The sequence below is a fragment of the Melospiza melodia genome, chromosome 3 (assembly GCF_035770615.1).
Source record: "Melospiza melodia melodia isolate bMelMel2 chromosome 3, bMelMel2.pri, whole genome shotgun sequence".
Classification (NCBI taxonomy): domain Eukaryota; kingdom Metazoa; phylum Chordata; class Aves; order Passeriformes; family Passerellidae; genus Melospiza; species Melospiza melodia.
The window spans coordinates 65922816-65935301 of record NC_086196.1 but is presented as its reverse complement, the minus strand read 5'-3'; the positions used below and the strand labels follow the sequence as shown (position 1 = coordinate 65935301).

At 39.9% G+C, this 12486-nt stretch overlaps 1 protein-coding gene across 1 annotated transcript in view; it reads right to left on the bottom strand.

Annotated features, from left to right (window-relative positions):
* THADA (THADA armadillo repeat containing) overlaps positions 1-12486 on the bottom strand; it is a 153049-nt gene that overhangs the window by 23620 nt on the left and 116943 nt on the right. The window contains exons 32-36 of the mRNA XM_063152087.1: positions 10874-11286; positions 10401-10522; positions 9001-9073; positions 7018-7162; positions 3860-3991 (exon numbers count right to left, since the gene is read on the bottom strand). Of these exons, the coding sequence (XP_063008157.1) occupies positions 3860-3991; positions 7018-7162; positions 9001-9073; positions 10401-10522; positions 10874-11286 (885 nt within the window). The remainder of the gene's footprint in view (positions 1-3859; positions 3992-7017; positions 7163-9000; positions 9074-10400; positions 10523-10873; positions 11287-12486) is intronic.

The following is a 12486-nucleotide window of genomic DNA, read 5'->3' as shown; positions in this document are numbered from 1 at the left end:
CTAATACTGTTAAGCTCATAACTTTACTTCATATAATTCTTCTCTAAAAAAAAAAAGTCATAGAGGAAAATGACACCAAAAAATACAGTTTTTGTTCTAACACAGATACTTGCATTTTTCAGGATATTTAGCAAAGTGATCACCAGTAGGGAAAAAGCACTCTTGTTTCCCCAACTTAAATCATCTTTCTTGTAAGGAGTAACTCTCCTGTATAAAAAATGCTGCTGTGAATAGGTCTAGACTTTACACAGCCATGGGTCACTAATTTAATTAGATTTCAAAGCAACTATTCTACCTTTACACTGAATACAATACTTCCTGTACCCTCCCTCATACTAAAAGGAATAAAACAATCTGCCAGAGGTTTACACCTCAATGCATGAGGAAACAAAAACAAAGTGTACACACAATACCCTGAGTTACAGATGGGGATTATATTGTTCCACTTATTAGGAAAACCTTAACTACCTGTTAAGTTGGTATTTTTAGCAAGGAAAACAGAAGCTTCCCTCCTTTCTGGTGAGAGAGGATTCTGTTTGACCTGCCCTGCTCAGAAATGACTGCCATCATCTAACCTCAGTAACTTCCCCTACTGAATGTGAGCTTTTGCACATACTAAAAACATAAAACAAAATTTTAGAAGTGAACTTTACTGGTAACAGTAGAGGCTCTTGCCTTCTATAAGAAAACAGTAGGGCTTGTAGGGTTTTGCTTGGGGGTAAATAGCAGGGTAGGGGGAGGATAGGGGCCCTGCAGTGTATCAGCCTTTGGTCTTTTGAACTTTTCTCCTGGGGCTGCAATTTCCACAGGGTTCTTGTATCACACGTGTTACCACACATTTCTGACTCCACTGCTTACTGCCTTCCTAATTTCAGTGATCCAAAGCTGCATGGATTAGTTACCTGAGGAGACTGGGGGTTTTGCCCTCAACAAAACCATGAGGGAAAAACAAGAAACCAAGTTCATATTCTCCTCCAGGAGAGCCATGTAGCATTTCAAAGAATTACACAAGATAGGAGCTGTTACTGGAAGTGAAAGCACACTATAATAGTCAGGATCATTTGCCTCCAGTTTCACCATCTCTAAATGACATTAAAACACCTATTATATGACACTATCATCCTGCCACACATTTCTGCTGTTATTCAGCAACAGGCATGTAAAGGAGAACCATGCTACAAAAACCCTATGAACAGTCTATGCAAATAGACTTTGCTACTGTTAACAACAATTCAACTTCACCTTACTCTGCTGAACAGGATGCTAATTCAGCCTTGGTCTGACTGTAACACACAAGTACATCACACGAAAACAAGATGCCAGCTAGTATTACACAGGAAGGGCAGGGGCAGTTGCCAGGCTATAATCACCAATTCTTCTGGATCTCAATAAAAATGAAGCACTTATGACATTGATTCCCTAAGCTGACGATAAATGCAGATCTTCTGCAGGCAGCTATAGGCTATTCTTTCCTTGCATGCTGTGCACACAGTGAGAAAAGAGAATTTTGTGAGGACTGGATATGAAGATGCTAGCACAAAAATTTCTGGCAAGTCCAGAGCTTGTATTTTGTGAACAGCATTCCTCCTCTCTGTATGGCAAATTAACAGCAGTAAAAGATGGAGCACACCATAACCCATTCCTACGGTGCAGCATTTCTGGAAATATAATGGCTACTAGGACACAACACTTTTGATGCACAAATGAAGCTGAAATTATAATTGTCTCTTTACTCTCTCCTGTTAGCTAGTGGTAATGGTAATGACATAAAAGTGAAACAATTACAGAATGTATAAAAACTGGTTTCTAAACATCCATTCCTATTTCTGATCTCAAGTCGTCTTTCTGACCTCATGACAAAACTACTGGGCCACAATACTAATTTATCATTGTGTAATGGAAATGAAAAGTCAGTTAATTTACCATATCCAGTAATTTGTTATAAAGTAAGAATTTTAAAGAGAGCTGTTTCACAGCTTCTATCTATTTCAGTCTGTGGGTTCAGTTATCTTAAAGTCAGTGCTGTGATGAAAAATCAGACTTTCATGGTATGAAAACTTTAAAAAAAAAGCAGGTATTTGAATGTAATTTAAAAATTCCCATGACAGAGAGGTCTAGTGATCCATGAAAAGTCTAAACCACAGACACAAACATATTGCATACTCTCACAGGAACATGAAAAGAAAGGGAGTAAATGAAAGTAAACAAACAACATACAAAGATGAGTTTATTTTAATTTGGTTATAAATAAAAACCACAAGGGCAAAATTGCTCCCCCAAAAGCTAGGAAGTAAATCACAAAAAGTGAAAAGAGTTAAGTGGGGAAAAAAGATCACAAGAAAGAATACCAATGATGAAAAATGGACATGAAAGGAAACTGAATTATCTCTTTTCAAATGCAGCATTCTCTTCTAGTCACAGAAGACAGACATTCATTTCACTGCAAGAAGTTTAAATGAAAAAACAGGAAGGCACAGCTAAGTGTAACTAAGGGGTTAACAGAAGTTTGGGGAGTGGGGTCCCTATCCTAATTAGGAACATAACAAATAAAAAACAATTGTTATGTTATCTTCTCAATTATGGTCACTTCAGCTTTACAAAGTGGTAAGCTATAAGAGCAAGCACTGAGGTGACCTTAGCATTAATTAGGAGACAGAGGACAGAGCTCTCACCCAGTTACAGGAAAATATCCCTTGGCACCAGGATACAACAGGGAAGAAGGGAGGAGATACAGGGCTCAGAGAGACAATCCAGCACCATATCATTCCCAAAGAAAGGACCATCTTGAGACATTTGAGGATGTCCCCAAAGGCCAGCACTGGGGCCCTGAGGCACACGCACACAGAGCCCCTTGATACTCCAGAGAGCTGTAGCTGGGACTAGAGAAACTGTCAGAGCTGTGGGATTTACCAGGAAGATGAAAGCTGCTCATGCCATATTCCTCCTTTTACCTTCTTCTACCCCACAGCTCTGTGCCTAAACAGTGCCAGCTCAAAACCACACCTGCCACATGAGCAGATTCCTGGCTACCTCTATCTAAAACAGTGGCAAACATCATTTTACTGCCTTTTCTTATTTTTTTTCTAAACCAGAGAGCTGCTCTATCTCCAACCTAGCAGAAGTTCACATGGAGAGGGCTGACTAATTTGAACTGACTGCAGACAAGTTGGTACAGGCATTACTGAGTAGCACAGAGCAGGGACCACCAGAGAGTGATGAGCTTGGTAGTAAACTCTAATTTATTCCCAACACACGGAAGAATGTGTCAGCAAAGACACTCAAAGTGAAGCATGCTAATTAGTTAAGCCTACTCAAGTTTTGTGGCTATTTTAAAATTAACAGGGTTGAGTAAATTAGGGCAAGCAGACAAAAGGCCCACATCCTTAGAAGCACATTGTGGGTATGCTGTGAATTGTCTTTGTTGATCTGGATCTAAATGGATTTCAAGGTCTAATAATGAATCAATGAGTTGAATACTGCTTCCTAGATTCCTATCTGTGATTAGGCTCTTATAACAACGTGGGATTCAAGGAGTGTCTTGCATTGTATTATTAGACCAGAGCTGGTATTAAAGAGCTTTCAAACTGAAATTATGTGAACATTGACTCATCACAGCACAAACCATAAAGCTGAGTCCTGCTGTTGTCTTTTTTACATCTCCATGTAATCATATGCAAATTAAACTAAGAACAGTCAAGGTAAAATAATAAAGCATGGTGGGCATCAAATTTGGTGTTATTTTTTATGGTACATAATTCTAGAAGATGGATGAAGCACCTTAGCAAGAAATTTGTGATGAGAAGAGAAACACTTTTGCCTCCAAAACATTCAATACTATTTAAAAGTAATGTTAACGTACCTGTTCCTTCATTGCTCTTTTTTTCTGACTGTGCCACTTGTATCACTTCAGCAGCAGCATCCCTTACTACCAAGTCTTCATTCTGCAGCAGGAGAATCACACATTTCCACAAACCAAGGGTATCAGACAGTCCTATATTTATTTGTGGAGAAAAATTAGAGCTTTATTTCTTATATGCATTCAAAGAAGTTAGAAAGCTGTTTCCACACCTAAACACAAGACATGAAAGGGATTGGCAAACCACTGGGAGAAAGACTGGCAATAAAACCAAAGTATTTTCAGCATCTGTGAACCTTATCTAGGTGGCAGACTCAGCTTGGTTTAAACAGTGGGCAACAGATGGGCCTCTCTATCTAGGTTCAACTTTAGTCATGAATGCTCTCCATTTTCTACAATTTCTAAGAGTGCAGAATTCCTGTTTGGAACTTCAAAAATTCTGCAGCTGGAGATTGATCACTGATTAACACACTGCTCATGGATTTGCTGCTGCAATCTGCCTGGAGCAGAGGCTGCCAAACCAAGCTCTCTTCAGATATTGCCAGTGGTGCTGGACAGAAGTGCCATTCCCTGCTGGAAACAACCACTGACCACACCTTCCAGGGATCTACTGTCACCTCCTTCTCCCACATCCAGTGTCCCCAGCACCCACCAGCAGGCCCTGCCAGCCCTACACCCACTCTCTGTTGGAAACCAATTCAATCCATGGGGTGACTGCACGGACACAGCTGAGACGAACCAGGGAGAAGTGCCAAGAGGGAGGTGCTGATCTGGTACTGCCCAAGCAGGCAGACAGCACACACCACCCCAGTGGCAACCCACACCTCACAAGCCATGCATGACTAGCTCAAGTCACATGTCACATACTCCTAGGTATTTTTCAGCTGACTTTTCAGGTCTTGTTGAACATCCTGACTGAAGGATTCCACTGGAAGCTCACTTCAAGATGCAGCCAGCTGGGAGATACTACTTTCTGGTGACCACAGACAACACAAGAGTTGTGTTTCACTGCTGGTTTTCTTCTACCATGTTTTCAGCAGGTTTGTCAGAGATTTGTATTACAAGGCTAGGCAGACAAATACATAGCTGTATTTCGCTGCTTGGCCAAAGTAAATTGCTCCAGGCTTTACTACACATTCCTGTATTACCTGTAACTTCTCTATGTGGCAATGGCATGAAGTATAACTACTTCAGGAAGAAGTTGCTTTTTTTTCCTAGCATGACACACTCAATAATATTATACTGGTACAGCTAGAGCAGAATAATTATTCTCCTAGAGATTCAATATTCAGATTTCCCACCTAAACAAGTTTCTATGGTATCTCCAGAAGCAGTGGAAGTCTACAAAGGGAATTTGCATAAAACCCTTTTCTGAACCCTCGAGCAGCTTGATGAAGAGATGATGGGGTCACCCAGAACATACAGACTGCCATTCACCCTCTTTCTCGTAGGAACACAGTAATGGAAGCTCTTGGGACTGACTACAATTCCATTTCATACAACCATAGTTTCCTTTAACTCCTACTTTTTACTATTTGTGGTCAAGCAAGCTGATGTAGAAGGCAGCACAGAAGTCAGAGCTGTTTACATATCACTACAACTAATCACCAGCCCATGCCCTTGATTTGCCAGACTCCCCACTGCAGTACTGACAGTTTCACAGTTGTGAACATCCCCAGACTGACAATTCTAGGTACTATGAAGGGTGAGATCTGCATCTCTTCCCCTGGATCAATTTTCAGAGCAAAGAGCTAATTCAGATGGTTTGCCCACTGAGGACTTGGGGCTCTATTTTCTGGGCTGTTTGGGGATCATTTATTTTTGTTTACTTGTCTGTTTTCATTTGTTTTGTTAGGATTTTACACACAGGATACAAACTGCTGCTATGTTTTATTTCAGACCTTCACATCTGCCTGACTGGAAAGCATGGAAATCAGCAACTGTTTTGACAAGATCAAAGAGGAAAGTGTTGTCCATCATCTATGGACCACATCCAAATAACAACAGATGAGTAGCACAGCATTTGGGGGGTTTTCACTCCAATAATTCCACTGTCTTCATTTGACATAAAATGGTAATGATGTCTGTATTACGAAGAGCTTTATCTAGATGGTGAAGGTTAAGATTTCCAGAGCCAATACTATGAACACTTAATACTGCAATGTCTACCTCATATAGATTTAGCTCTGGTCAATGTTACCAATACCTCTTTTAAAAGGCACATCTCAAAATAATACCTAATTTTCCCCCAAATCACTATCTACAGATTAGGAAATACACTGTTCTTTTTGTATAACAAAGATTTATATCCAGGCCACATGGATGGACTGAAACTACTTAAACTAAAAACATTTACATAACTACACTGGAATGAAGTATCATGGAGTTAAAAGTATCTAAAACTGTCTGTCTTGTTCAGGATGCAAAAGAACTTCTTTACCATCTGGTACTACCTATTCTTGCCTATCTCCTGTCCCTTTAGTCACAAAATCCCCCCATTTTCTATTCACAGAAGACAGGGGGGGAAAAAGCTAAAAGAAAAACCCCATCTATTCTCCAGAACAGAAACTTAGCTTTGCCTCCCATTCGCTATATGTACTATTGAATAAAGCCATGTAGGGTTTTTTGTTCTCCTTCTTTCTTTGTTTTCTAAAGAGACAGTCTAATATTAACTTCAAACAAAAATCCTTATACCTGGGAGATACAATGTGAGCCAATTATTAATTATTCTCATAGTAGAACGTGTCTCTCATTTCTAGACCAAAGACCTTCATGCCAACATTCAGCCAGCACAGCTTTGTTACACTCCCAGTGTTCACCTAAACTATGTCCAGCCCACCAACAGAGTACTACAGAAAGATTCAAGTACAGAACAATTGCAAGCCAGTAATTCTGTACACCAGTGTATAGTGACCTGGAGACATAACAACACATCATGTGTCCCTTCTGCTGAGTTATTGCCAGAGGCTGGGCACATGTGCTTTTTCTACCAGAATTTAAATAAATCTCTATGTTTAGTAATTAAATCCTAATAAAATTTTCAAAAAACCCTCTTTGATGTAATTATGTTTTGACTGTGCATACACATACATTTGAAATCATGTATTAATGGATTTCCGAAAAAAAAAAAAAATCCAGAAAATTACTTTCAGGCTACTTACCAAGAATGAGCTTCTCACTGCTCAGAAGGAATGATGTTATACTCTTAAGAACTTCAGCAGCTGCTAACAGCATCTCTGTCTCTTGCTCATCTTCACAAAAATACATTATCAGCTGAACCCATTTTTTCAAGACTTCTTCTGGAATCTGAAGGCACAGAACATGTGAGAAGTATGCTGCACCTCTTACCATCACATTGAACCATGGCCTGCCTAAGGGAGACTGCTCATTAGTAAATGTCCAGGTTTTTTGAAGTGGTGAAACCCACAGGAACATTTAAAAGTTGGGAAATTTTCTTTTAGTTAGAGCAGTATACACAGGCAAGTCTTTGACTCAGTCCCTTCACAGCAGAGTCACCAATGACCACACAAGTCAAGGAGTATTTTGGTGTCCTCAGTCCTTCTACACATGCATGCCAAGGACAAATACACTGGTCCTTTGCCTAATTTCAGGGGGTTCCTCTCTGCCCATCCCTCCAGCCTGTCCAGGTCCTTCTGAGGGGCTGCAGAGCCCTCTGGGGTATCATCCACTGCTCCCAGCTTTGTGCTGTCAGTGAACCTGCTGAGGAGGCTCCTGCCCCTTCACCCAAGTCATTGATGAGGAAGTTAAACAATACTGGGGCCACTACTGACCCTTGGGACACCACAAGTGACAGGGCTCCAGCTGGACCCTGTGACACTGCTTATGGCCCTCTGGGATGCGCCATTCAGCCAGCTCTCAACCCACCTCATTAACTGAGGAGTAAATGAACCCTCAGTCATACTCTGCCTCATTCTGCCTGGTGCAGGGCCATGTACCAGCACTGCACAAAGGGACACAGATAGAGTGTGTCCTACAGATTCTGTAACAGGTGAAAACAAAAAATAAAAATCTCCCAAGATGTTGCAATGACTCAAATTTCAAGCAGACACATGGATGAACTATCTAGAAGGACAGAACTTAAGTTTTACCTCATGGAAGAGAAAATCCCTTCCACAGATGTAAATACTGAATGCAAGCTCAAAGAAAGAATTTAGATGGAAATCTGATGTACCTGGCCTTTCCCAAAGCCAAAAGCTCTCTCTGTAAGTATATCTTAGATCTCCCATGATTTGTATGCTTATTAGAGAAAGTTGTTGCAGCATTTCTATTTAAGATTTTTACAGCATTTTTCATTAATTCTGCTTTGTTATGTTAACTTCAAGTACTCACTATGCCTTTCCTTTAACTAAAAAGTTTTAATATCATAATTCATGTTCCTCAATTGTGTGCAAATGTGATATTATATTTTTTATAATGAGACATGGTTATTAGCATATAAAAAGAAACCATTCTGCTGTTCATTCTAAGAAAAATACTAGCTTTGTAAGGAAAATAATCTTCCTTTTAAAACAGATCATGAGAGTTTTGTTTGTTTTAAAATACCCACTAAGTGGATTTGTAAATATTTTTTTAAATATCTAGCACTAAAGCTGCTTTTGCACTGCTCTACACATACATATGTGACATCACAGACTGACAATTTAAAATCAAAAGAAATCTGAGCTGGCTGGGAACTGCACCCAACCACTGCTTCAACTTCGTGCCTTCCCACCCGACGTGCTCTCCTGTGGGCTCTCCAAAAATCAAGAAACCACAACAAAGCTGCAGCTCAGTAAATGGGCTGAATTCAGAACAAGCATTAAACACCACAGGCATTTCCCTTTCTACATTATAGTGACCATTTTGGATGAGCTCAGAAGCTGAAATTACTCCATCAAAAATATTTATGTATGTATTTAACTTGAAATTACTTTGAGAGGGATGTACTGAGATGATATTCATGGCTGTGTCATTTCAGAACATGGCAGTGTATTCAGAGAGGAAGACATAATGATGAATGTCAAAAATGATGAATGGACACAAGAAAACACAAGATTGGGGTCTTTACCTAAAAGAAGCCACGTTACTGCAATCACTAAAAACTCCAGGATTACAAAACTGTTAACTAGCTCTATTTGCCTTACCTGCTGATGGTTCTGCAAAAGGTGGATAATCAATTTGGAGGCAAATTTCAGAGCTATGGTTTGACCTTCAGGGCTGAGAAAAAAAAGGCAAATGACATATCAGAAAGCCAGCTATTTCTGTCATCATTTCACCTCTAGAAGAAAACCAGCCAGCTCTTAATTATTTCTGATGATCACCAATGGATATTTTTCAAGCTGAGCACTTGAAGCTTTCACATTAGAGATCTAGATGTTAGCTAAGTTCTCAGCTGACATGCAAACAAAACATGCCCTTACTTTCACTTCTCTCACATTTACTTTCTATTTACATATTTCTCATAGAAGAACACACTTGAAAATGGAACCTGAGTCAAAGAAACCAGACATTATTTTAAATTGTGAACAAATGCATCTCTTGAAGCTTGTGTTTAGCTGCAGGAATATCTCTTCTACAGCTGCTAAGCAGGATCTAAGGATATGGCTCAGGGCACTGTGGCTGCTGAAGCCTATTCCCACCATGGGGAATGGCAACACCTGAGCAGCAAGGCCTGCTATTCCAGCCCCTTCCCTCCAACAGCACCAGTCAGAGGTATTTTACCTCCAGTACCTTACTTCATCCCAGAAATAACCACTCCCCATTATCATAATTTGAACTTGAACAATTTAGTGCAAATCAGCAGTAAATACGCACAGCTATAAAATGCAGTTCTACACTCTCTATATTCCATGTTTGTAACACTGGACTGCAATGTTTGCATGGCTTAAAAAACCATCAGAAACAGGATGTCATATCCTTAGTCTGGACACTGTAAGCCTGTTTGAGCATTCCACTGTGAATGCATGGGCACAGCTCTAATTCAGTAGGAGCTACAATCTGGCTCCAGATTTCCAGTGCTTTCTGCTGACTTTACAGTCTGTGTAAGGAGTGCAAACCCTAAGGATTAGGATTAACCATTTCTGCCAATCCAACAAGTTAAATGAGATCTGCTGTTCTTTCTACAAACCATCTGCCCATAAACCAGGATAGGAGGGATGGCAGATTCACAGCAAATGAGTGTAGAGCTGCACCATTAACACTAATTGTTAATTCTACAGTAAAGTGGGTGTTTCCCAGTTACCATTCAGGAAGAACTATGCTCACTGGCTATCACTGGACAGCCAAAGTAACTTCTTGTTTCAGGAACAGTACAACTGGACATTTACAGCGTGCTAGCATTACTTGCAGGCCTTTTGAATAGTTCAGATAAAGGTCTTACTTCTCTGAAAAATTCTCATGAACCCACTTTGTTCAAATACACCACACTCTCTTTTCTGAAACACAGATTTTTAAATGAAAGTGCAGCCCCAAACCAATATATTAATGTTTTCAAAATTGAAAGTTTTTAAAAGGTAAGTATTTCAACATGCATGACAGACCACACCTGCTGGAGATATCTGCAAGGTTTAAACTCCAGGTTAAGAGCTGATTTGGATTCATTTTTATAGAACATTCAGTCTTTGGAAGAACATTTCTGAGATCCATATTATAAAGAATTTCCAGCACCTGCAGACACAATCCACAAACAAAGAATTTACAGACAGTCTCAACAGGAATGTGCACATTTGAGATCAATAAAACACTGGCTTAAGCTCCACTCCAAGAACAAAAGGAATCTCTCTGGACAGTTCTAAGAAAAGAAAGAGGAAGTTCTTGCTTTTACACAGGAACATCTGTTACAAAATTACTGCACAGCTCCTGTTCAGTGTAAAAGAAACCCAACCACTCAACTACTATTTAAAAAGCACAATGCATGTTTGAAATATATTTTTGAAAATTACAAATATGATCTAAAAATTAAAAACATATTAATTTACTGAAAACATACAAAATGTCAACAAAAAAGCACCCTCTTACCTTGCAAAAACACTGGGGATTTGTTTCCTTCAGAGCCATTGTGAGAAGAGTGTCTTCCAAATCAATGGGTAAACATAATGCACCTCCTCTTTCTTCTGCAATCTGCTTGGAATTTCTCTGTCTCAGGCCCAGCAGAATTGCCTCCAACGCCAGCAGCCGCACCTCATGGAACTCACAGAGCAGGAGATGAGCCACTGACAGCGAGGGCTTGGCCATGTCCTCTGCAGCTGCTGAAGCACAGCTCTGCAGGTCAGGCCCTGCAGTCACTGACAGCACTGATATTACAAGTCTGGTGATGCTCTGGAGATACTGTATCAGTCCTGGTACTGCAGGTGAGTAGGGAATACCAGACACCAATTCAGAATCTGAAATGACTCTCCTTATCTCTTCCCAAAAGTCAAGGAATTGCATTCCTGCAATGAGAGTAACACTTAGTAAAGTGAACAAATAGATGATGTTACCATCTGCTCCAGACTGTGAAGCTGAACAATTATCAGGTATGCAAAAAGTACCATAAGGTAAATTCAGGCATGAAATGAAATGAAATCAGAGTTCTCCTTCATTTCAAATTAGAAAAAAGCTTTGCTAGATATCATATACATTCATATTTAAATCAAAAGAAACAAAGACACAAAATTTTCTGAAAACTATGATTGCTCAACACGAGCTGGAAGTTTCAAACAACTTAAAAATGCTACAGCACCTTGCAGACTGCCTGTAATCTTTACCAATTACATCTGTTTGGTACATATTTCTTTCACCCAAGCTAGTAATACAATATTGCCAATTGTACAAGCTTCCCATTTCTACCATTGCAGAAAGTTATTAACACAAATAAGCTACCAAATATATGTGGGAAAAATGTGGGTAGTTAGCTCTAAAATCAGAGACCAGACTGAACAAAGTGCTCTCTGTCAGACTACTCAGCTGCAACTGAAATCAGGAGAAATGATGACAGAGGCCATTCTGATAACACTGAAACTCTCATGCCTTCATAGTTTTAGTCAGAAAAAATTGCTATGAAGAAGATGACCCTTCAAGATAAACAGACCTGTCCTGTGTGTATCAGTCTAAAGCATTTACTTACTAAAAAAACCAGGATACTTTTCCTATTGTTACTCATTTTGAAACAGTTAATCTAGGTAAGAAAACAAAGGAGCCTCTTATGTATCAGCCCAGGAACTGTGGCACTTCAGCCATTTACACTGGTGCAACCTTGTGCACACGGTCCAGCACAGCCTGAGAACCTTCTTTAGTGCTTGGCCACCTCCTGGAGCCAACAGAGGCCACTGCCATCTGTGACACCAGAGGGTTTCAGGCTTTAGCAGAGCTGGCAATGTAGACACTAAATAAAGGAAAAAGTCCTCAATGGTCCTATTTCACACCCACACAGACTGAAATACTCATGTGCCTTGAGTTCAACCTTCTCCATCATCAGCAGGAATAAACCATTTTATAATATTGAAACCATTTTGCCCAGTTCGGTGTCTGTACAGCTTGTACTGCAAGAAAATGAACATGCTATACCCCACAAAATTCAAATGCAAGCAGGGGAAAATCAAAAAAGAACAGAGAACAGTGCCACTAGTGCTAGGGGATGTAAGAAGTTTAGG